This window comes from Onychostruthus taczanowskii, unplaced genomic scaffold (genome assembly GCF_017590055.1).
Source record: "Onychostruthus taczanowskii isolate IOZ18803 unplaced genomic scaffold, ASM1759005v1 scaffold62, whole genome shotgun sequence".
Lineage (NCBI taxonomy): Eukaryota > Metazoa > Chordata > Aves > Passeriformes > Passeridae > Onychostruthus > Onychostruthus taczanowskii.
Genome location: NW_024503901.1, coordinates 3,812,406 through 3,838,174, shown reverse-complemented (window position 1 = coordinate 3,838,174; position 25,769 = coordinate 3,812,406). Strand labels below are relative to the sequence as shown.

The 25,769-nt window shown below is 39.1% G+C and overlaps 1 protein-coding gene across 1 annotated transcript in view; it reads right to left on the bottom strand.

The window, feature by feature from the left end:
• Positions 1-2,165: 2,165 nt before the first annotated feature.
• SLAIN1 (SLAIN motif family member 1) overlaps positions 2,166-25,769 on the bottom strand; it is a 49,527-nt gene continuing 25,923 nt past the window's right edge. Inside the window, 6 exon segments of the mRNA XM_041419940.1 lie at positions 2,166-3,265; positions 7,268-7,559; positions 9,747-9,911; positions 19,488-19,826; positions 21,887-22,036; positions 23,922-24,071. Of these exon segments, the coding sequence (XP_041275874.1) occupies positions 3,190-3,265; positions 7,268-7,559; positions 9,747-9,911; positions 19,488-19,826; positions 21,887-22,036; positions 23,922-24,071 (1,172 nt within the window). The 3' untranslated portion in view covers positions 2,166-3,189.

The following is a 25,769-nucleotide window of genomic DNA, read 5'->3' as shown; positions in this document are numbered from 1 at the left end:
GATGGGACAGTGTCCATGGCTTTGCAGAAGAGTACAACTAGATCACAACCATTCTGTTCAACAGAGAGGAGAAAATCAACAATACAAATGAAATGGTCAAAGTAGTGATATTGTCAAAGCAGAAAGACAGAAAAATTACCTCAGAAGTTTTACTTTGGACAGATTTCACACACTGAAGCCACCACAAGGCCGAAGATTACTTCAGGTGAGGAGGTAATGGATGAATTTCATATGTAGGGGTGAAAACAAGAAATGTGCATCTTCAATGCAGGACTTGAACTTAACCAGAACATTAGCTTGGGGAAAAAATCAAAGACAATGCCCCAGATTATGGGGCTCAAAAGACTGGAAACATAGGGGTTTTATTCTCATTTACTAAAGAGAGAGGGGAAAAGACCTTTAGGAAAAAAGTCATGACTCACCCAGTAGCTCAAGAGGTGAGCCCAAGAGTACAGTTTGGACTAAAGGAGATAACGTCATTTTTGGGATGCAGCAACAAGGATGCAGGACCAGGATTTGCATTCATGGACCAGAAGAGAAGAATCGAAGACAAAGAAAATCACCCTTACACTCAGAAATTATTTTTAGATTGCGAAAAGTAAGTATGAGTCTTTATTTTTAAAGATAACGGTTTTCCATTGCCCAGGAGGAGGTTCTGCCACTCACAAAATTGAGCCTGACAGAAGTGACTTTGTGTTGCATGCATATTCCACTCAGTTTGCTCCCACTGAGACTTGTGGTGAAGTCTGGTGACACTGTGCAGTAGCACCCTGGTTCACTGATGCAAATTTGAGGGGACACAACTAGTTCCACCAGCTACAGGCAAACAGCAGCAGTAACACAGTCCATGGCTGAAACAAGCATGATTTTCTCTTGATTCTTAAATCCAGCTGCTCACACCTTGGGTTTCATGGCATCCAGTGTGACAGATACTTGACAAAAACACTTAGAACAGAAAAGCTGTAAGGTTAGCAAATACTGACATCACGTGTTACAAGGGAACAGGACAACTAAAAAGGGAAAAACAAATGGATCATCTCAAAGAGCTCCTAATATTCAGAGCCTGGAAAACAGATCAGCTTTAGCCACCAAAAAGAAAGTATTTTCAAAGTATATACTGCCCTCTTGTGTACAACTCGGTATTAAATCCAACAGCTGCAACCTATTCCAAAAATTGAAAGTAATGTGGCGTTGTGGTGTCCCAGATAATGTAGGAACAGTGGTAAAATCCTGGCACTAGGGAACAAATTGAAGAGACCGTTCAGACCAGGGCTGTTATCAGTGAGAAAATGATCACTGCTATGGGCCTTCATCCATCTTTTATGAAGATCATGCTGGATCCCTAGCACCAGAAGCCATGAGAGCTGCAGAGCTCAGCAAAAGGCAAAGCACGCCCAAGAACAGGCAAAAGGCAAAGCACCCCCAAGCTGCCTCTGAGCCCCACCACAATCACAGATTGTACACAAATGACTGACTACTTTAACTAAAAGTAATTTCTTCAAATTAAAGCATCTAACAAACAATGTGAGTTTGGCCCACTTCTGCTTAAATACTTACCTGTGCCAGGTTAATTTCTTTTTTTGATTATTCTTGATACCTTCTTCAACAGCTCTGTTCTTTTGGAAAAGAAAAAAAAAGGATTTTAACGGTATTAAAAGAACTTCAGTGTGAAAAATTAACTGTTTATTTCTGTTAAACAATGCTATGCTGTGCAGAGATCCTACTGCACTAGTATACATCACTTCTCAGCGTAATGAAAGTTTTATTCACCACTAAGTATTTCCCCTCTGCTTTTTAGTTTAGCTTGCCCTTTTCGGAAAAGCAGGTCCTCAAGCAACTGTGGAGCCAAACTGAGAGCAAATTAGCCACAGTGAAAGGTACACAATCTCTGTTTCCCATTGCAAGTCATACTTGCATGCTGTAAACATTAAATTGAAAAAGTCTCTTAAGATCACAGTAAGATTGATTTCAAAATAATACATATTTGTCTTCTAGTCATACCATGGCTTTCTAACACAATTAAAAAAAATAAATTCAGGTAACTCAGTTACTATTTGCAAAAATCCAGCATAATCTTTATAAAAGTTAAGTAAAAACTTATGGAGCTAAGTAGAAGTGAGTAGCCAAATTCTCACGATGTTTACATTGCACACTGAAGAAGAGCATTATTGCTGAAATAGATTCTTTATTTCCTGAAACATTCCAAAACAGCAGTATACACAGTTGTAATCAAATATTAAGTCATATGCCATTATAAGAAAGCATTGATTAGTGCAACTGGATTTTGTAAAAGATCTATCAAAAAGATTTATTTGCATTAAAACTCATTTTCCATAAGCAACTGTTAATAAAACATTACAATTTTATTATTTGTAATAAAGTACTGAAAATCAGCAGTAGTTTTAGAGATCACTGTACCTTTGTAAGTGCAATGTGATTTATGCTGCCATTTAAATACAAAACACTATGACAATAAATTAACAATTCAACAAATGGTGATAGACCAACAAAACCATGCTGACCCAGCTGGATGGCAATTTCCAGTGAATGCTACCTTTTTTTGTGCTTCTGCAACATAAATATACTGCTTTGTATTGCCAATTGGTAAGATTTTGTAAGATATGTTTCTAGCACTAAAAAAGTACATTACCCCAAAAATATTATTTATGGCACAGAAAAAGTTAAATTATCTCTCTGTAGTTCAAGGTTCAGGCAAGTTTAAATGAACTTAAGTATACAAAATAAAATGTACTGAAAACACTAGAAAAAAATTCAAGCACATACATAAGTACCCCAAAATTCAAAATAAATTGTGTGATGCCTTTACACTGAATAAATTATCTCAGAACTTCAGTATGGCAAAGCTGCCCAAAAACAAAATCTCCTAGTTCGTTCCAAGGAAATATTCTTGTATTTTGCACACATATAATATTTTCTTCAGTTCCAAATGTCAACACTGCCATTGTTAGTCTGATAACAATGCAGCTCTTCAGGTAACTGATTAAGTGCAATATTTAGTATTTGATAAGATGTTCATTTTTTAAAAATGACATGGCATTTTAGATGGTTATACATTAAGATCCTGGGGAAAATAATACTGTATGACCCTCCTTTTCCAAATCATTGTTACCCAGCCAGCTGGGTAATGAAACACATCATGTGTTTTCCACTGTCGCAGGACATCCTTCATCAATAGCAGCCGTCTCTCCAGTTTCCATCTCGTATCGTGCTCAGTGAGGACAGTGGCTTTGGAGGCTGAAGAAAACTGTATTAAACAAATGACAAGGGGGGAAAAAAGGAAAAGGACGTCATATTTCCTGTGAAAGATCAAGGTAAAACACATTATTTACTTCTGCAGTAACCATGGCTTTGGGGCTTGCTTAGAGACATCCCTCTGGTGCATTTCTGGCTACATATTAATGCACATATAAAGATCTATGGTGAAATTAAGGCCACTTCCAATGAGAAAAGCATGAAAGATTTGTAAAAAGTAATTGAGTGAATAACTGTAGTCATGAATGGGATGCCTCTAAATGGCAAGATTTGGTTTTTCAGGGCTAAAGACAGTAAAAACATATTATTGTCACTATGAGCAGCAGAGAGGTAATGGGAAACACTTTCCAAAAAGCTATTTTGCTCAGCATGCTCATGAAAAAACAGCAGCTTATAAAAATACCATGCAAGCAGCAAAGAATTGTATCGGCTGGAGAACTCCACCAATTTCTGCTCCCTCTTTTATCTGTCACAAGACATGTGAGGATGTGTTTTCAGAGCTACCAGTTCCAGTACAACAGCTCCTGATGGGAACTCCTCATCCCCTGGGTCCCTACCCTCACACCTGGGCTGCATCTCTCACTCATCAATGAGGACTTCTAAAACACTTCCTGACCATCTTCCAAACCCTCCAGGTTTGGCACATAACTGAGGCAACTATTTCAAGTAAAACTAAAAAAAGAAAAAATAACCATCTGACTTGATCTAGGTACTGGCAACACAGCAGGATCTGTACTTAATTTGCCACAACTATAATTTTGTCACACCCCAATTTGCTGAAAAAAATATGTTTCAATTTTGTGGAACTATTTAATATAAAAGCAGACCTCAAGCCTTGTTTTCACACTACTCTGCTTTTGTTGTAAGTTACTGATGCCTCCTCTACCTTCCAAATGCTTTTTTGCTGTAACAAGGCAGAGATATCTTGTAAAGCAGGCAGTCGCTAAGTCAGTCAACAGAGCAGCTTCAACTCTCTGCTACAACTGCTTTTCTAGTAGCAAAAACAAGGCACCTAAGTAAAAACATTTGGCTAAAGTTAGATTCAGCCAAGCTGCTTTTGTGCAGCTCCGCTTCAGTGCAGCATCATTTATCTTTGATGTAAATCCAGTTACTTGAAACTAAGAACATAATCTGCCTCTGCTGTTTTCTGCAACTGCTGCTTTCATTTCCAGAGAAAAAAGAAAGTATGTTTAATAATCTCCAAAAAAAAAAAGCCAGACCAAAGGGGGGGAAAAAAATAAAGAATAATTAGCTAACTTAAAAATAATTGTAAGAATATTGCTACGTATCTAGAGGTGAATCTCTGCTACAGGGCACTGACAGAAAAAAGTGCCAGCAATGAAAACCATTTCAAACAAGCACAAGCTGTCAGTACGACATCATGTTGTTTGAGACAACAGAGTTTTGGAGGGGCCATAGTGCATTTCTACTTTTCCATCACCATCTGTATAGCAGCAACTGGCTCCAGTACAAGGCAGCAGGAATAAGCAAGCCCTGGGTCCACGGGTATGCTTACATTCCTGCCACACTTGTGCCTGGTATCTGGCATGATCCAGACCCTGAGCTGCTGACTAACGTCCTGACTTTAGCTGGAACCTGTCTCATCACTGTGGCCTTGTCTGGAAACTGGGAGTGTTGGCAGACCCCGCTCACCATCAGTGCTGCTCTAGGCTGGGCACTGCAGGGCAGCCCAGCTGTCCCACTCAGCTCCCTGCCCACCCTGCCCCAAGGGCAGCTGCCCCCACTGCCTTTCACACTGCATAAGGTTAAAACATAGGGAACTGGAAGGTGGGGTCTGCAAGAAGCCTCTCAACTGGAGCTGGAAAGGGATGAGGGTTGTGTGGATCCACTCAACAGGAGCAAATAAAAAAAGGTGCTGTCTGAATTTTAAGTATAAGAAGAGACGGATTGCACTATCACAATTTCTTTACACTGCTTGAATCACTGATGGTAAGGAGAAAACCAGTTAATATTTAGTTATTTTTCTCGTCCATTATAATTTTTTATTACAAATTATTAAAAGCACTCCCTCATCCAGTGTTTTATTCTATGCAGTAAATACTAAAGTTCCCTAATGCAACCCCAATATAATGTGTCTAAGAACCCATTTTAATTTTCTAAAATACCAGTAACTTGGCTACTTAACAGTCTGGCCAAAGCTAGGAAGACAGATTTGCTCTGAGTGTGCACTTCTCCCTAAACATCTGATTTATTTAAAAAAACAAAAGACCTGTTCTATTTTTAATCAAGTCATGACTACAAACACTATTTAAGTTTGAAAGAAGACTCTTAAACTGATAATCAGAAATACCATAAATTAGAAAATACCACAGTGAAAAAAATGACAACTGAATTCCAAGACAAGTCTGTATGAACTGAAACTGCTTGTGTTTTTCCAAATGAATCTATAAAGTTGAATAAGGGTGTTGAAGAACTGCAGGCTGACATCCAGTCTACCTGTTTGTTTTGAGTCCTGTGAACTCCACACTCCCACAGTGCAAAGACCATCCATCTTCACTGATCACTGTTTTGGCTCTATGGCAACACAGGATGAAGCTAAGGCACATTTGAAGGAAAGGAGACAGGAGCTCAGACTTCCTGGACTATAAATAGCTTTGTTACTGATTTGAATCACCTTCTGATAAAAACTACCGTCTGAGAGTAGAGTGTCTCAGTCTCCCACCAAAAACTCTTAATTTTGTTTTTCTTTAATATTGTCTGTTGTATGAGAAGTTAGAAAATAGCAAAGGACTGGTCTTCATGACCCAGAAAGGCTTGCTCACATGTTGCTATGAAAGATTTAAGAGCTCTGCAGAAGAACATGAAGTAGAGGAAAGGAAAAAGAAAAAAGGAAAGAAAACCTTCAGCTATAAAGAAGTCTAACTGAGAGAGCTTCCTGCTGAGAGCAAAGAATGTTATAATAGAAATCTCATGGTACAGTCTTCATCAAAGAAGAAACCTGACGGCTCTTTATCAAAGTTTCACCACAGTTGGTCAAAATCTGTTGTTAGTCACATCAGTGTAATCCCCAAATAACTCAACCAAAGAGAGAATGTGAACAATTGAACTTATTCTGGATCTAGCCAGTATGTACTGAAATGTACAAAAATGATGAGAGCTAAACAGTGACAGCTCATCCAACAGAAAATGAAGTGGTCACACAGCAGGCCCTCACAAGAGGAGGGATGTATGCAATGCAAAGAAATAGCTGGAGGAGTTAACACAAGTTGAGAGAAGTTTTTCCTTGAAAAGACTGAATTCCTATTAATTACAGAACATGCAGATAAGAGTTTAACTCCCAGCTATGATAAGGTGATTAAAACACATCTTTCATCAAGGCTATTTTATTGCTTAACCTAAAAATAATTAATTTGAAGATTAATTTCTCTCACTTTTCTTGCACACAAAATTTGCATTTGCTTAACAGTACAGCTTATTGCAACCATGTGATATTCCAGGATTCCCTGTGCGCCTATTGTCTCCCAGCTGGAATCGAAAAGAGGTTGGTTCAACCCATGACTATACTATCCAGGGTATTTCCTTCTTCACAATGCTGTAATGGCACAATTTGCATTTTTACAGACTACTGCCATTTACAACAACAGGGATTTGTTCTAAGATGAATTCTAAGATAATTCTAAGATTTGCTCATGCCATGACACTGAAATAGCAGTAGTCACAAGGCAGGGAGAAGGTAAGCCACATCAGTTAATGGTATGAGGTTTGTGTTTGTTTGGATTTCTTACTGACAGGTGGTAATCCATTCCTGTTTACATGTGATTACACACTATCCACCATCAGAGTTTACTAGGGGCTACCAGCATGCATTGTCCATCACGATTTCTGCCAAGTGATCTTCACCCATTCAGTGACTCAGCACTGGGAGACAGAAGCTTATGTTTTACAGTTCCATATTCAGGAGATAAAAAATTTACACAATTTAAGCCTAAGCCTAAATCAACCACACAGAGACTGAGGCCTGTTTAACTCTCACCTTCGAACTGGCTGTGCAATTTTACTTCTGGGAATGCCACTCCCATTGACGGCCAGGGATGGTCTTGGAAGAGCACTGCGCCCTACGATGCCTTGACCAGCAGTCTTGTTTGGCATTGGGATCCCAGTGCTGGAATACAGCTGCGAGTTGCTGGACACTGGAATGCTGCTACTGTTACTACTCCCTTGTACAGTTGGGCTTACATAGGCAGTAGCTTTGAGAGGCTGTCTGACAGACACTGGAAAATGTCCCACACTGTGAACTCGGTGTTGAAGCTGTCCTGGTGATGGAACTGTGAAAAGTGGTAGAAAGCAAAGCAAGAAGGTCAGTATGCAACAAATAAGATCAAGTAGTAATGCTCATTTCAAGAGAGATCTGAATAAGGACTAACACATCATTATACAATTTACTTGCTGATTACAAACTGCTGAAAAACCTCTTGAATCCAATACTGTATCCAGTAACACTGAACTAAAATATCCTGTTCCACCCCCGTCCTGAAAAAAAATCCCAGTCCATATTCATCCTTCTTTCTCCCCTCAAAGAGATTAAATTAGCCATGATAAGCATACTAAATCCACCTACGCACTTAGAGCTTTAAACAGGAGAAACTGCTGAAGATATAAATTAGTCACTGTTAGGTGGTTTTGATTTCTGTGAGGTGGCATGCAACAACCACATCTTGTTCAAGCAACATGGCATTAAAGTATTATGAAGCATTACAGAAGTTTAAGCTTTATGCAGAAAAACAATAAAAAGGCTATAAAAGGTCTTGAATGTAACAGCATATTCCACAGCTGATGTTATGTAAACTATCATTTTAAATCAAGGCTATGAGCTCCAGAAGCTTTATATACAGATTTTTCTACCCAATCCTGCCCTCTGGCGTACATTTGGAAGGCTTCACTTTCAACATTCCAAAAGCAAACTGTCAACAGCCTGAAGCATATAAATTAAGACATTACATTTGGAGCAATCCTTTTTCAAGTCTTTGAAAAAAAGGACATCTTTAAACCCTTTAAAGACACAGGAAAAACTGCAGGGGAGTGATTCAATTAAACTATACTATCAGTATATTGTTATGGAACTCGTATCACAACATAACTCCTAAAATACCCCAGCACAGCCACTTAGTATGAATGTTTTTTTAAAAAAAGTATTTCAGAAAGATGGAATTTTATACACTCACATATGTAAGAGCATGAACACACAAATAAGTATGTATTTCTAAAGTAACAAACAAAATTAAACTCTCAGTGCATGACCATGAAAATCCATGTGGGAACCTGAACTATTTCCATTCTCATATTCAAGCAGGAAAAAATGCAACAAAATAACCCATCAGTCAACAATATTTTCCAGAAAAGAAGTAATTTAATTGTTTTGAAAACATTTATAATTTGTGCTCAAATTTGAAAGAAAACACCTACAGAAGAAGATTTTTGCCAACCTCTCCCTCCAAAATCTCACAGGAATTGCTCACATTCTACATTAATAATTCATCTACTAGACCAATACTCCCTTCACCCCCCATCAAGAAGTTACCTAAATTAAACCAATTACAGAGAAATTTTAATTCCTTCATCCACAAGTATATTATACTTGAGAATATAACCCTCTTTTTGCTGCATTTCCTCAAAATAAAGTGGCTCAACTTCAGCAGTAGAGAGGTCATGTATTTTAAGACGCGTTTATACAGTGTACTGTACAACCAGCACTGTATAAATTACCAAGAAAACCAGTTTTCAATTGTAGTATCAAAACTAAAAATGTGAGCTTACATGAATTAATTGCACTTTTGGTGTTTCCACAATATTATTATTTATTATTATTTCAGTTTTAATGCTGGTACAAGATGGGCAAAGAAAAAAAAGTGAAGAAACTTCCAGTAACAAGACTGGCAGAATTTGCTTTCCAAAACAGAAACTTTGAAAATCCTGGGGTACATTAAAATCTTGGCAAAAGAACAGTTTGCTTTTAATTTTTCATAGAACAAAGGATCAGTGGCCAGGACGTGTATTCTACCATTTTCTCCAGCTCTTGTGTGTCACTGTGATATTTTATGAAAATCCTTTTGCAAGGATTTTCTCCTGAGAAGCCTCAGCAAAGAAATGTAAACAATAACTATCTGATGGCTGTGGAGTGCGGTCTGGAGATGGTTTACCAACAGGTGCATCTTAGACTGGTCTCATGTGAATTGTTTTTACTTGATGACCAATCATGTCCAGCTGTGTCAAGGCTCTGAGCAGTCAGGAGTTCTTATTATTCTTTCCTTTCCTAGCCTTCTGATGTACCCTTTCTCTCTATAGTTTAGTATAGCACTTTATAATATAATACAGTGCAATGTCATGTAATGTAATGGTAATAATATAATAAATCAGCCTTCTAAGAAATATGGAGTCAGATTCATCTCTTCCCTTGTCCTGGGTCCTGCAAAAACATCGACACTTGTGCTCAGCCAAAGAACGCAGGTACTTACTACATGACTGCATCCTTGAAATCCCATTACTGGCTCCATGTAAATTGGAGTCAAAGCTCTGACTATTTCTCACAGTGACAGGAGAACCAGCAAAGCCAGCAGTACTGCTGATGGTGGGGGTGCTTGGCATCCGAGCGAGGTTAGGCATGCTTCTGCGGAGTTTGTCTGCAGCAAAAGAAGACAACATCCACGGTCAGGTCAGAACTTCCAACAAACACAAGCAGCCTCAGCATAAATTCTGTGGAAAATCAGGTTATAACAAACTATTTCAACAAAAAGAGAGGCTTTGCTCTACCAGAAGAATATTAATATGTTATTGACAGCCTTCAAACTGAACCATTATGTCTATTTTAACAGCATGATTATTCTCAAGTAATTTTAAAAACACCAATAGGCAGTACATTTGCAGAACTGCAAGGATTTAAACAGTAAATAATGATGAGTTTCACAAAGATGTGTAAAGTAGGTCAGGTGAACCATGCCCTAAATGTGCCTGTTTCTTCACAGTGAATACAAGAGCAAGTCTGCACTGGCAATACAAGAGCAAGTCAGACACAGCTGTGTACTCTGTGGATGTGTAAAGACAGGTGAGAAATCCATCCTAAGTGACTGAAGTCTTGCTTTCAGGTGCCAGTAAGACACTAAATAACTCCATTCAGAACCTAACCTTGTTAAGTTTCTGCAGGCAGCCACATGCAAGAACTGTTAAGTCTTGATGCGGTTCAGTTGCTTGGAGCCCTGGGATGATATATGAATTTTTAAATCTGGTGTTTCTCCCTCCTACCTCACTTGTGGTACCTGACTTGGTAGGCATTTTCAGAGCTGTTTTTGTAGGTCTTTTCACAAAAAGAAAGCTGTAAATGCCCCTGATGTTTTTGGGGCAGGTACAACAGCTAAGGCAAGTGTCTAAGAGGTCAGAAGACATCTTCAATCCCATTCACACCAGTCCATTTGAAGAGAGAAACTGAAACCTTCCTGACATCTCAAGGTAGCTTCCCAACCACAACACCAGGAGGTAATCTAAAGGAAAACTCTTCTGGTCTCTTCTGCCATTAGACCAAAGGGAGATGACTCAGTTATACGCCATCAGAAGGGCCTGGGATGAAGACACAGACTGAAGGACCCGGTCTTGTGACATGACAGACTCCAGTAAAGCACTGCTGTGGGAAAACAGTGGGCATTTATTCAATTGTCATTGACAACATCCCAAGGTTTGCCTCTTGGCCAGGTTCAGAAGCACAAGTCTGTGCCCTGCCAAGGCGGCTATGTCTCCCCTCACAGCATGGCCAGCACAGAGATCACCAGCTCCTGTTCCACATAGGTGCCAAAGGCTGGCAGATGACACAAAGACTTACACTTCTTACACTGCAACAGAAAGCAGGGGTGTGCTTGTCTTGTCACAGCAGCTACAAGGCTACAGACAGCAGGGCATTTCCAGACTGATGCTTTGGTTTTATGCGTAGGAACAACACAGCACACTGCTTGGAACTGCTGGCATCGGTCGACCTCCTGGCTCTTGCAGGGCAAGTTCAGTTCACAGAAACTGCAGATTTATTTAGAAATCTCTGTTGATCAGTCCACATAAATATGCAATCTATTTAGCACCATCATTAGCTCCTCTAATCCTTAAAGCTGCTAACAAGTGAAAAGTAGTAAGATGTGACAGTACAGTTCTCTCTATACAAGTTATTAGGGGTCACTGACAGTAACTTCAATATATGTGATGCCTTCAATATATGTGACACTTCAATATATGTAACTCCAGCAATCTATGTCACAGAAAGGCTGTATCTGCAGCAGGAAAAGTTAATGTAAGGTTTGAATCCCTGGAATCTGGAGTACAGTCAAATCCTAATAAAGAACTACAGTACGGACAATCTTTCACAAACGAGTTAGAATTGTGCTTCAGTGACTCACTACTGACAATGGCAGACTGAAACTCTCAAAGGTACAGCAGTGAACACTAGCAAGGGGGTTACCACTGTGGTGCAGCCAAGGTAGTAAGTATTAATATCAGTGATGTAACAATGATAAAACATTTATAAGGCTTCATAAACTGTCCTGGGATGCAAACAATAGCACCCATGCAGCTACTGTATGTATCTATTTCTAAAATATTCAAGAATTTTGCAAACTGAAGAGGGAACTGTCACCCTATGATGCAATCCTTGAGCAAGAGTGGCAAAAAAATCATGAGTATCAGATGTCTGTAGCTACAGTTAATTCTGGAGTCCTAGCCTATCCTTTCAAAGTCCTAGCTCCTGAAATCCTAATTCAACATTACAGAACTTGGCAAAGAAAGGTTTGAGCAGCAGGATAGCGGTAAGGAAGACGGCACTGCATAAAATAGCTTTTTAAGTATCACGTTGTATAGCAGAATTCTTTGGACTCTACATGCTCTTTTCCTCTGAGACTGCATCAGCCATCCCAGGCATTATTTGTGCCTTGAACTGTCCAGTGGATGCAGCTACAATAGCAGAAAAACAGGTACGGAAGTAGCTTGGATTTCCTCCATGTCTTGGGTGGCCACCTCTTTTGCCTCCTGTTCATTAGTCCCCTCTTGTTCCAGCAGTTTGCTCTGCTGCTGATTCATTCAGTCCTCAGGCAGCAGATTCCTGCTGCACCTGCAAATTCTCATCCATCAAGCAGCTGTGTTACTTCTTTGATGGGTCCTTGTGTCTGCTGAGATAAATGGCCCTGAAAAGCAATGAAAATAGCGGGTCAGTTTTGTGTTTGGAGAAAACCCAGAAATGTTCGCCTTGATGGCATTTTGCAGCTTTCATCTTCGTGGATGATGCATCCGCTTTTATCTCCTTCTTGAAGTTTGCTCTGTCACCTGCTTCCCTCCTAAGAACAGCAGAAACAGTCTTACAGACATTTTGTTTGTAAATGAAACGATGGCTCTTGTGAGCTTAATATGTGGAAGCAGAAGGTGGGAATGTGATTTTAATATTATTTCAGGCCACTGAGATGTGAATAGATATGAACTTGCTGAAAATTTATGAGAAGAGAACAAAAATATTTTTCCAAGCTGCTTTTCAGATCTTTGCTGTCATAAGAGTGATGAGAAAATTAACAGAGAGGAGAAGGAATAGAGATGTATTCTCAGTTGAGAATTAATTTGCTCAAACATCCTGTTTGTGATGAACACTGGAATTTGCTACAGTTTCTGCTACCTCTTTTGCACTAATTTCGTTCAGTGAGAAACCTAAAAAAAAATCATCAATTGCTTGCAGTTGTTTTTTTAGAAAGAAGTGGATAGTAACACCAGTAAGGGACTTCAAAGGATATACACCTGTTCAAGAAATGACTGGACGTGGCACTTGGTGCCATGGTCTAGTTGGCAAGGTGGTCACCAGTCAATGACTGGAGTTGATATCTCCAAGAGCATCCATAGTTATTAGTGTGACCCACTACTGAGTTTCAACTATAAATTAGGCTGAAAAAATTATGATGTTTAGGTAGAATGCAGCCATACAGAGCATCACAGGTGTGTCTTCACCTTTCCCAGCCTTCTTTGAGATAAAATATTATGACCTACAGACACTGTATTGTTGAGGTGTTTGTACATGTGAAGAAAATTCAAGAACAGGTCCTGCGAGGGGAGTTAATAATTGGTTTCTGGCTCTCTACCACTTACTAAGAATAATTCATGCATATACACATGTACTTGCCACTTCATGAGCTTTCTTTAGGCAGCATACGTTGCCCTTTCACATATCTGCAGTAGAACTGCCCACTGCATGTTTACAATTTTCCCCATATGTGGCATCCATGCTGAATTAGCCTATTGCCTCTACAGCACAAGAAAAGCTGGGAACTGTGAAATACAGATCCTATACCCTCAACTGCAAATGTACATGAAAAGGCCAACCCATAGCACAGATCATATTCACTACTACTAGAAACAGGTCAAAAAGCAGGAAAAAGTGCCCCTTCTTTGTCAAACATTCCACAAAATTACAGTGAAGACAACAGCTCGCCTCTCACCCAGCTGCCTCAGTTCTGATTTTTTGCCAGAAGTCCTCACCCTGATGCTATTTCTTCTCTGAAGTCAGCTCAGGATCAGTGGCCCAGCTTCTTTCTGGCAGGACACCAGAACAGGCAGCACCTGCTTTCTGTCTTCTGATCCCTGCACCGCTGGTGGCTGTCCCCATTCCACTGCTGCTCTTCTTTTCCCTTCCCTGACCTAATACTATCACTGGCCAAAGATTAATTCCAGGTAGCACGCAAACAGATCTTGTCCTCGGAGCAAAGCTGCTCCAGAAGAGGTGCACTCTTGGTGGGCTGCCAGATGGAGACTTCTGTAGCAGTCCTTGGTCAGTATCATCTTCTATCTGCCAAAATGCCTCATCCAGTGAAGTTCTCCTTGCACAGAGGGCTTAAGTTGACTCTGCAGTGAAGTCTCATAAAACACATTTATTCCTTCAGTTATTCTCTGTGTTGTCAATGTTTTATTTGAACAAAAGGACTCCCAAACCTCACCAAAAGCACAGAAATGTATCAGAATCAGAATTATTAGTGTCTCAGAGAAATCTGTATCAATGTTGGAGCTACCTTAGCAGTTTCCCACACATACTTAAATCTTTCACACAAATCTTGCAAATTCAATTCTGCCTTATCTGTATTGTATGCACAAAAAGGGAGGGGTAAAACCATAAGGAAAAAAACCATGCTTCTTAGTTTTAAATATTATATTCTACATTATGTAGACATTCAGACTGTGTTCTGAAATCCTTTACAAACTTGTAGACTTTATAACAACTTTTCTTGTACACTCTATTACAACTTCACTTTATGGGATTAATTTCTCTTCCTCATCTCTGAAGACCTGAGATGAGTATGTGCATTATATTTGTCACAGGTATAACATCTGTAACACCCCAAATACACCAAGGTCTTTTTAATGGTCTGTGGAATCACAAGCTGATACAACAGAGACATCAGTGTGTAAAAGCACAAATACAGATCAAAGCAAATCCTTCAGTTAAGTGAGTGATATCATTGTCAATAATGTCAATACCTACACTTTATTCAGAATTATTACTTCATCCCATACTGGTTTTACATGCATATGTCTCCCACCACAGATAGTATAGCCCGTTAAAGATTTTTCCATTAGCCTTCCATGAGTTCTCCCACTGATCACTGTCCTCAATATAATTCAAAGGCAGCAAAATAATATTATTTTACTCCTTTTCTGTAATGAAGTCTGCAACAATTTCCGAGAAAGAATTTTTCCTTTCTTACCAAGCAAAAGAGGTTATGAGCAGAGAACACCACATAAGTCTATGCTGAACCCATATCTAAACACTATGCACTGCTGCTCTTCTATGTCTGCCTGGAGTTTGCTTAAAAAACCCAAACAACAAACAGAAACCACAGTTGCAGCAACAAACAGAAAGCACAACTGCAGCTCTCAAAATGAGGCAACTGCCAATGATGTCCATAATATTTTTGAAGTGTAGGCGAGAAAGTTACTCATAACTAGTAATTTCTGGAAAAGCAAATTTTTTCAAGTGAATGGTACCTGTGGTTTTTTTATGAAGGTATATGCCAAGCCAAAAACTTAAAAAGCAAAGTGAAAAGGAAACAGAAAATATACATTAAGATTAACCAGACTGAATGCGCTGCTACTCCACGAACCATGTATTTTTCATCCACTCCTTCTTACTGTATTATAATAAACTCCTTCTTTACCTGGAATAATTTGTCCAAAATACAAAGCTTCCAATTTTCACATACTATAAACATGGACACTTTAAAATGCACATAAAATAAGTGGTGCCAAAAGGTTGTGAGCAAGGCGATCTTAAGAGATGGAAAGCAGACCTGAACACAAGAAAATCAATCCCATTTTCAGTATCTTGTCTATCCTGGAACTTGATTACTCTGGATGATTTCACAGCACTATAATTAGCCATTACTTCTGGTTTCAGAAAATCAGAAGTGTAAAGGGCAAAAATACTATCAGCTAATTAATAAAATTACTAAACAGATATAAAATATATTTTTAAAAAGTCGAAGTGAAAGCAGTTACTTTTGCATCAAAGTAAGAAAAAGAATGTATACCTATGGACAACATAAGGCAGAAACCAGCCTGGTTTTATGAATTCCAGTCGTACTTCTTCTATGAAAATGATAATATATAAAGTATTCTTGATATTAATAGTTAGCAGTGTTTTAAGTTGCTAACCAGCAACTTCTTCAAATTAGACTAAGGGGAGAGAGACACAAGCATAAATCTTTCCACTGCAAACATATGAGAAACTTTATTAAAGCATAAAACACACACTAACTAGACAAACTCACTTCAGTTAATTGAAACAGATACTTAAAAGTTGTTCACATTCTCTCTCAGATTGTCTTTAAATTATCTATTTTCTGACGCACCAACCAATTAGAAAATCTTCATAAATCAGAATACCTTAAAAAGTTCACAAATGGAATTTTTCTGATGTAATTCATCGTTACAGAAAATTCAGCTGATTTAGGAAGAGGGTGTAATTCAATTTCATGAGGAAAACAAAACCAGACAGATTTCAGACAAAGCTTATCCATTACTATATTCTTGCCAGAACTGGCAATAAGACCTATTCAAAAGCTTAAGATAACATATACACTCTAGAGACACTGTCTATGAAAATGCTGTTTAAAAGGTAACAACAAGTACACCTACAGCTCATGCTACAAGTGGCCCCACATACACCTTAAACGCATTGCAACCTATTTCACATCTAAACATATTAAGATTGGCACACACCTGCCACTTTCTGCTAGTGTTTGACCAGGAGCCTTCCAGGACAGCAAGCTGTTGGAGACTGGGAGTAAATGTGATTGACACCATTCATTCAGACATGAGTGGAATAAGGTGAGATAAAGTACCTGGACCTGAGAGTGGGGGTAACACGGTTTGGTATGGTCCAGAAGTATGTAATTTTATCTTCAAATAGATGTACAGCAATTTAAAACAGGGCAGAGTGTCAATATTACAGCAGGGGCAGCACTTTGCTACAATACATTGCCAAGAACAACATATGAGCTCACTAAAGTATAGCTTCAGACACAGCTAGAAAACATCTATTTTGTGAGACTATTCGCACACCCAGAAAAGGTAGATCACCAGAGCACCAGAAACTGTAAGCCATTTATCTGCTACCTAAAATGCAGCCCTGTGGATGGAGAACAAGCAGACCTTTGGTTATAGTGAGAGATCAGACACCTGGTGCACAAGTCAGTGCCTATGTGAAGGTACCTCACAGCATCCCACAGATCCCGGGTTGTTTATGGAAGCTAAACAGCGTTGACATAGGGTGATGCTGAAGCCAGAGTGCATCAAAGCACCTCATGCAGCTCTATCCCAGCAGCTGAATTAGGCCCTTCATACAGAGGTGGGCACCCACATCCCAGCATTTAAATGTAGGTGCTTCTCATCAGGCAAACAATACTATACTCCTAAAAGAATTATTAGAGTTCTCCAGGTTTATCACACCTTCACCGTATTTTTCACATGCAGGTAATTAAGGACCTCACCTAGAGGACCATGCCAAACAAAGATCACCAAAAACAAGTAGGGCAGCATCCCTCAAACTATTTGTCTAAAGGCAAAAAATTTCAATTAAGCCAAATATGTAGATTAGTTTAGCAGAAATACTGTGTCAAAGCTAAATACTGGGGTTTTTACCTCAGACTGAGCGTCAAAATTCAACAGTTACTTGCTGCTTGTTCTTTTACGAAAAGCTCTGTGAATGCCCAAATGAAGCAGAGGGCAGACCCTTGACTGCACATACAAGAACAAAAGTGACCTCTTTGGGGGAAGACAAAGGAATAAACATTTAGGAAGACTGTTGGAATGGCCAAGAGCAGCACAGCATGTGGCATGGGTGACTTAATAATTAATTACGGATCATGCTTTCCACATATACTGAAGGCAGAAACTAAAGGTTCAGTTTTTCCATCTTCCATATCCTTCCTTCCCAACTGCCCTCATAAACTGACAGTGTGGAACACACCATTCATCACAGAGAGGTTCAGACAAATTCTTGTTTTGCAGTCTACCTCCATTTCAGTGTGTAGGAATTCTTGAGAGTCAATGAAATTGTTGCCAAGATGGTAAGTGCTGACAAGAAGATGTAATACTACACAGACATCCTCAGTACAGTGAACACTTGACTCCTCATCTCCTTGTCTGCCAAAAGAACACAGTCAAAGCAAAATGTTTCTCACCATCAATATTTGTCACTTACGTCAATCAGAGTCGCAAGTGTTAGAGGCTGAAGCTGTACAAGCTGAGGAGATCGCTCCCTCCTAAAGACAGTGGTACTGACTTATGATAGCACTGTTTGTTATTCCTTCAGGTAACTGCAGTCACATGCCCAGCTTCTGGGTTATGCCAAACACATTATCCAACAGCTCAAAGTTCTTGAGAAAAAATCAACCAGGTGGTCTTTTACATTTGTACACTTCGTAGTTAATGAACTAGGAGTCTAATGTTTCTAGTACCTTAAAGGTTTCCATGCCTTTCCATGCAGGAAATCCAATGCTTAAGTTCCACTGACATGGAAGATTAAAAAAAAAAAGATCATTCAAAACACATTTGGGAGCCACATAAAAACATGGCAGCAACAAATCATTCTCTTATTCCTTAACAAAAATGCCCCAAAGCCTTCCTTTCTAACTCCCAACATTTCTGCAAGCCCAGCAATGCTGTCCCACTCTTGTACCTCCCCAACAAGAGAAGTAACATTAAAATTAATGTGGCACAAATGCTGTACCAACAGACACCCACACTGCTCCACCCTCTGTTAACATCACCTCTCCTTCTGTATTGCCACTTGTCAATGATACTTCCATGCCACGGCTTACTTTGAATAGAAGTGGTTTGGGCACCAACCTGTCATGTCTTGTTTGTCAAAAAAGCAACATGCATACCTGTAGCGCCATAAATAGCAACTATATGTTGTTTTGAACAAGACATTTATTTTCTTGCCCAAGGGTGAGCTGTAACCTGCAATGTTACAAACAAGACCCTGGCTGGAAATGGATTGTTTAGAATTAACTTAGGGGAAAGACTGAAGGTATAGGAGGAAAGTAAAATGCAGCTGAAAGAAGAAAAATTGTGATCATAATAAGGAAAGAAGTTAACAGCAACAATGGAGAAAAACTTAAATCGTGAGTAAGCACCAAGATACGAATCTTCCATATTCTAGAATGTACCTCAAATGCAGTGCAAAAAAGCATCAATATCTCAGGATAGTTTGGGAGTGACATTATCTCCAACTACTTTAACAATCAGCCCTATCAGACCTGGAACAGAAGCAAAGTGCTATAAGCACTCATCACAGCACAGCTGCATTAACAGCAAACTCAGGAAAAAGAAAGGAAATTAAAATCTGAGTACCCAGATCTGTATTTTACTGCATCCACAATGGACACGCGTACATCAAGCCTGAAAGCCCCAGAGGTTCTTCTAGCCAACTATTAGCCTGCTAAAACATACTCTTCTTTACTTTCTGTTTCTTTCTTCACTTGGGGTCATCTTTGCAGCATTTTAAAACAGACTAAACAACTTTTATGATTAGGTCACAGATTACATTTTGTAGAACACTGCTTAACAATAACATCCCTTCATCATTTACGCAGGCTTAAATTATTTGCCACAATTTATGTACAATTCATCTTTAAAATGGCACTGGCACTTGGCAGAGAAAAGACCACTTCTCAGAAAAGCATGCAACCCACCTCCATTAATCCTATTTGGTTGCTGCTCTGGAGTTTGGGCTTGAGAAGAGTAGAAGGGCTGCTGATAAGTATTTGTAGGGAATTGCGGGGAAGTAGGGCTCCTCCTGCAGTCCCGGATACTGGAGAAAGTCTGTGAGTGAGGAATCCCTCTTTGGAAGGGGGAGCAGCGAGTCAGACGTGGCTGCGGAGGTGGAAGGTGGTCAAACTCTTCCTCATCCTCAAGACTATAGCGATCATATTCCTGGTCACTGGATGTCCCTTTTTTTCCCGCATGCAGAGAAACACTGGAAGTGTGCCTTGACACAGATGCTGAAGTTGAAGCATAATCTTGCCTAAGGCCTGTAAATTCCAAGAGGAGGATGATTCAGCTTCTGCTAAGTGATTAACTCTAAATATGCACTTCAATCTTGAAAACTACACAGGTAAGTAGACAGAATTTTACATCAAGAATTGAATTTAAAATGTAATCAGGCTGAGGATCTGATGTAGGATTCATCTGATCTATCTTTCAGGCATCTAAGCCTGAATTCTCTCCTTCGATATCTTTTTTAAAATAAAATACTAAAATAGAATACAGGAGTCTCCAAATGGTGTCTTGGATGCCTTTCTTAAGAGGAACCACTCTCAGGAGGCACATATTTCTCTGCCAATAAGGACTACATGAGTACTAAGTTTTTAACTTCTCAATACTCTTAATTAGAGGAATTACACAGACATTAGTTTGCCAAGCTATTGCTATTGAACTTTTGTATTCGTGCAACAAAAATGTTTACAATGACATTTCTTAAACCTACAACCCATCTAAATCTTCTGGCTCTCCAACCTCCCTGAACAAGAATTAGTTCCTGATAGCATCCTGCTATGCAGGACAGTCTCATGGACAAGGCTTAGCAGTAACCACAACTGTATTTTACACAGCTACACAATCCTGCCACCCTCTTCTCAGAATGCCAGGTTTTCAAAACCATCTTACAATAAGCACTACCCTGTAAGAGCCTGTTTGCTCCAGGTCAAGTGAGAGGGAAACATTCACATCCCTTGCACATCCCTCCTTTCTCCAGATGCACAGCAACTAAGGAAAAAACACTGCACTCCCAGGAGCCAAGTAATTCTGAAGTAGCTGCAGATAACAACCTCCCTAGGCCTTCAAGAAGCCCTAAATTTTTGACAGATGCCTTTGCTTCATAATGGAAACTTTTTAATATGCTTCCTCTCCCTCTCCTCGAGTGGGAATTTCTATTTGTGGCTGTGAAGAGAGCGTGCCTGCGTGCACGTATAGAACTGCCACTTTCCACGGGATTAAGTGGTCAACAACTGTCACATGCTCAAACATTCTCCACCAGCTGCTACTACAAGGAAGAGATACAATCAATTGCACATGACACAGATTTGAAGAGAAACCAGCATTTTTCTTTCCAGCCTGCCAATGCCCTGTTTCCTTAAAGAGCTAAGTACCTGAAGTATTTTTTTAAACCTCACTCTGAAGGAGATGAGCACAGCTGTCATTTAAATAATGCAATCCTCTGTATCCTTGACAGTCATAACTTTTTTCTTTTTGAAATTAGAACACTTGTTAATTTCTCTGCTTAACATGATGCATGCCACCAGCATGCTCTCCTGCTGGCAAGTGATCACTCTGCCTGCCCAGTCTGGTGGCTTCAGCCAGATCACAGCTCTAATTTTTTCTGCTCATGTTATTTTTTTTTAAAATTATCACTTATTACTTGGCATTTTCATTCAGGCCCCATCTGTGAATTTCTCTTGCTTTTAATCTCATCACTTCCTCCTTGATATCTCACTTGGAACTAACAGGACACAGGAGAAATACTCCACTTGTTGTCTCAGTAACCTCTAAGTCAAATGCCCTTTATTTATTAATAAAGACATTTTACAAAAATTACTATTAAGCCAAACTATATGTCAAAGAATACTCTAGGCTCAGATTTGTGCATAATTACTAGTTTTAAACCAAGATATTGAATTTAAAAGCCCCAATTCTGTATTTAAGTGGGATTTAATTTCAAAACTCATCTAAAAATATAAGAAAATTGAAGTGCAGGCAAAGAAAGCCAAGAGAGCTGCTTATTTTTACCTTTCTCATTAAAGCATGCATGAGAAAAATGCTTTAGGATCTTCCCTCTCCAGAAATAAAATTATTTCACTTAATATTCAGAAAAATATAAACATCAAATTTTGAAAGATCCAGTACCAGTTCAGATTAAAATGAACCCAACAACATGCACACCTTCTCCATGCCGGTGAAGAGTACTTCCACCTGCCACTCAAGAGGCAATACCACTTAAAAAATATTTACTTCACTGAGACCAGACTGGAGCAGTTTTAACTGTTATGGGAAGTCTTCCTCAGACTGTTACGAAAACCAAAAAAGTGCCACCTACTCTCCTCCTGTAGACGAGCCATGATCTGAACATCAGTGAGGTCCTGCAGCTTGTATCCCATGGAGATGGAATCATCTTCCAGCTCCGAAGTGCTCAGTTCACTGTCTATCGATGACTGTGGACTCAAAGGGGAACTCCTAGAAATGTACCCTAAGTAAGAAAACATACACTTTAGGCTACAAATATATCTGGCCACCTTCATTCAGAATCATCTGCTCTTGACATCACAGTAGCTTAAAACATTTTCTGAATAGCACATAAAAACTTTCAGAAGTGTAGTTCAATTCCCTAACAATTAGCAGAGAGCTTTGATATTCATGAGAAGTTGTAAGTGTAGGAATGGATCATGGATTCCTCAGCTTGTTCCCAAAATAGCATTGCATAGCCCAGACAATGAATAATTTACCCAATACAGTTCTGATACAGCTCAGATTAGTGTAGTCTAACCACCATCTGCATTTGCATCTCTCTTACGGGACTGTGATTTTCCCTACTCTGTTTTGCAAAACAAGTGGATATGTGTCACTGACTTCTGCTCAGTACTCAAACGTTGCATCTGAGCCATTTAGTTAAATTTTACTATTCTTTTTTTAAACTATCTATAATTATCACATAAATCAATCACAGTAACAACTAAGGTTGAACATTATGCAACAGAGAAAGCATTGCTTCCTTCACAGAGCTACCTTTTTGAAAGGCTCTGGATTCTACTTTTCCCTGGAGTGTGATAGTAAAATATAAACTAATTTGCAATTAGTTTATATGTGAGCTAGTTGTTGTCCAACTTTAAAGAAAAATCCCATCAACTAAAACAGTAAATAATTTTCTAATGTCCTCTGGACCATGAGAGACCCACAGCCTGCAGGGCAAGAACTGCTGTGACTATGGCTCACCAGCTGTGCTTGTATCACAGGTGTGTTTGCATCCTCTAGCACTGCTGAAAGCAGCCACCTAAAATTCATCCTAAATTCAGCTATTTTCTAATAATATCTCCAAAAGAAAAGGACAGGCAGGGGATTACTTTGCTTTGGAAGGGCTGCATGGAGCAAATGTGTTTGCTTTCTTAAATGTGCACATTACAGCAGTCCCTGAGGTTCTGCAGAGGTAGTAACAGCTGTGCTCTTTTGGAGCAGCAAAGGGAAGCTAGACAAGGTATCTGAGAGTGTCTCAAATAGCATGAGTTCATTTAGGAACTAGGCTTCATCCCATTGAATAGGGAAGACGTTTCACTCACATGCAGATAGCTACAGCAGGTTCTCCATCTGGAGCTGTTTCTCACTCACAGGGCCCATATCCCTTAAAATAGGGATTTCTGCAGTGATTTCAAGCACTGAAATGCACACAGATGGGTGTGACACTGATCATGAGCCCATCCTCAGCCCAAGTCTGTTCCTGCCAGCAATAAAATGTTAATGCCTCAGAAGATTGTTTTCTCCACTGCCAGTGCAGTTTAAGAGAAGCCACAGATACAAACTGACTCCTGATATCTGTAGTGAAGAAGGAAAATGCAAATCCTTGCAATTTACAGACCACCAAAAGTTCTCTATTTTCCTAGAACTTACTTGTGTGTTCCCTGAAAAATAGTGGAAAACATAAAATAAATCTTGAACATTAGCAACAATACAAGATTGAAAACAGGCATGATTCTGCCAGCTCTTCTTATTATAAATTCTCACTGCCGATTTCATTACTCAGCTGTACATATGCTTCTGTGGACACAAGGAAGGGGCACTATGGGGCAGAAATAAGCAACAAAGCTGGGGACTGTTTAAGCTAACACAGTCACAACTGTACTACTGGGTAAATCATTAGTGGTACTTACTAGCATCACTCTCCCATAACATGCTGCATAACACTTGTAGTTAATAGCCAAATTTTAGGCCATCAAAAAACCCCCCCCAAACTACAATTTCCCTCTGAGATATGAGTTCATATACAATCATCCAAAAAGAGTACTGCTGTTAAATGCTAGCAGGATTAGATAAAATCAAGCACTTTCGTAAGCACCGTAAATCAATAAAAAGATAAGCATTACCTGTCCGTTCAGGTGTTAGTATTGCTTTACTGGAAGTTTTAGAGAAGCTGGGACTGTTACAGCCATTGGTATATGGGGTGAGTCTTGCAACAGGACTATAGGGAAAAGCCAAGGAGACAGGTGTAGAGAAGAGGTTCCGCCATCGGCTAGCTGTTATGGATGCGAGGGAGGAGGGGGAGAAAACAAGATTTACAGTTATTAATAGAACAGTACTGTCAGAGAGAAAAATTATCTTAATCTGGTCATCATACATTTTTTACTTATTACAAGAGGAAAAAAATGGTGAAAATTCAGCAGGGAATCAGAGGATCAGCACAGTTTTCTGCATGTAAAAGTGAGCTCTAAAAGGTTTTCTAGCAAATATATCTGTTGACTATATTTTGCATATACACGTTTTTGGTATATATTCATCACAGACATCACTGGGTGGCCAACACACAAATAACAGAGGAAGTAAAAACTGCTACAGTTAGCAGAGAAACGAAAATGAAATTTATAGTGCTCTTCAAGGAATTGTTCATGACAATTAATCATCACACAACTGAATTAGCAGCTAAATTATCAGTTATGGGAGTTCAGAAACAGAGCAGTAAAAGATGCTTAACCATCAAGTGCTAAAAACAACTGTAATCCCATATCAAGCTTTTAAGCTACCATATTTTCCCTTCTCTTTTTACACCACCAAATTCCTGATTGCATAAGCATGATTTTCCCACCCCCCCCACTGTTTCTGGAATAACAGAACAAGGCATCCCTTTTTCTATACACTGTTTACAAAAAGCTTGCAAGGCATCTGGTCTTCTAAGCAATATCATAAAGCACTCACAGTTGGCAAAAATAAAGCTAAAGGCTTATTTCATTTACATTTATTTAATTCATATTTTCTTACTCATCCAGCAAAAGTATTAATATAACTGTCCTTTGTTTTGCCTATTTTACATACCTTGAAAAAGTAAAATAAAAAACATTCACACTCTCCCAAAAATAAATAAATATTAGTAATAAAATCTTTTTTTTTAAAAAAAGGAAAATTTTAAAATATATAAGTTTCAGAGAAGTCATACAGATACAAGGAAAGATGAAAAACATACAATGGGATTGCTTTTTTTTAAAATAGAATCTATTTTCTACTCACAGATGTTATGTATAGTGAGACAAGAGAAAATACACCTAGCTTTGAAATCAATGGCATAACCTCAATGCTCAGCAGGTGTTCTTTGCAGTGCCAGATGCCACAAATTTATTTTCAAACCAGAAGGGTCCAAAAGCCCCCAAAAGCCATTCTCCATCGCATGGCTACTTAATACAACAATCCGCGGTGTATTTTGACTGTTCATCTGGTCATTTTACACGCTAACAGCCATTCAAATAATACTCAAGTTTTCTGTTTTCAAACCTCCCTACCACCAAAATTATTTATCAAGACACACTAGCTTTATTACTCCTTCTTGCTAACATCAACTTCAAGTAGCCATGGGAAGCAGGTTGTCAATCACAGCCTCATAACTTTTGGAGTAATCAGTTTGTCACCAATCCAAACAGTGCCGTTTCTCCTCCTATTCCTTTTGCTTTGACCTACTTAAATGTATCCTGGATTTTTAAGGAGTAAAAACCTTTAAAACTCAACAAGTGCTACTAAGCTTGGAATGAAGACAACTGCCTGGTTCCAGCCCAGGCACAAAGCAGTCTGCTGGGGACAGGGATTACCTGCAGGGCTCAGGCTCTTAAGAAGGTAGTTTAGTACACGCAAGTAATATAAAAAAATTCAAACTGTGTTCTTTGCTGTCCCCTCATTGAAGAATTATTGCAATTCTCCCATTTTTGGTGAGTCTAGTTCCTTCAAGCTCA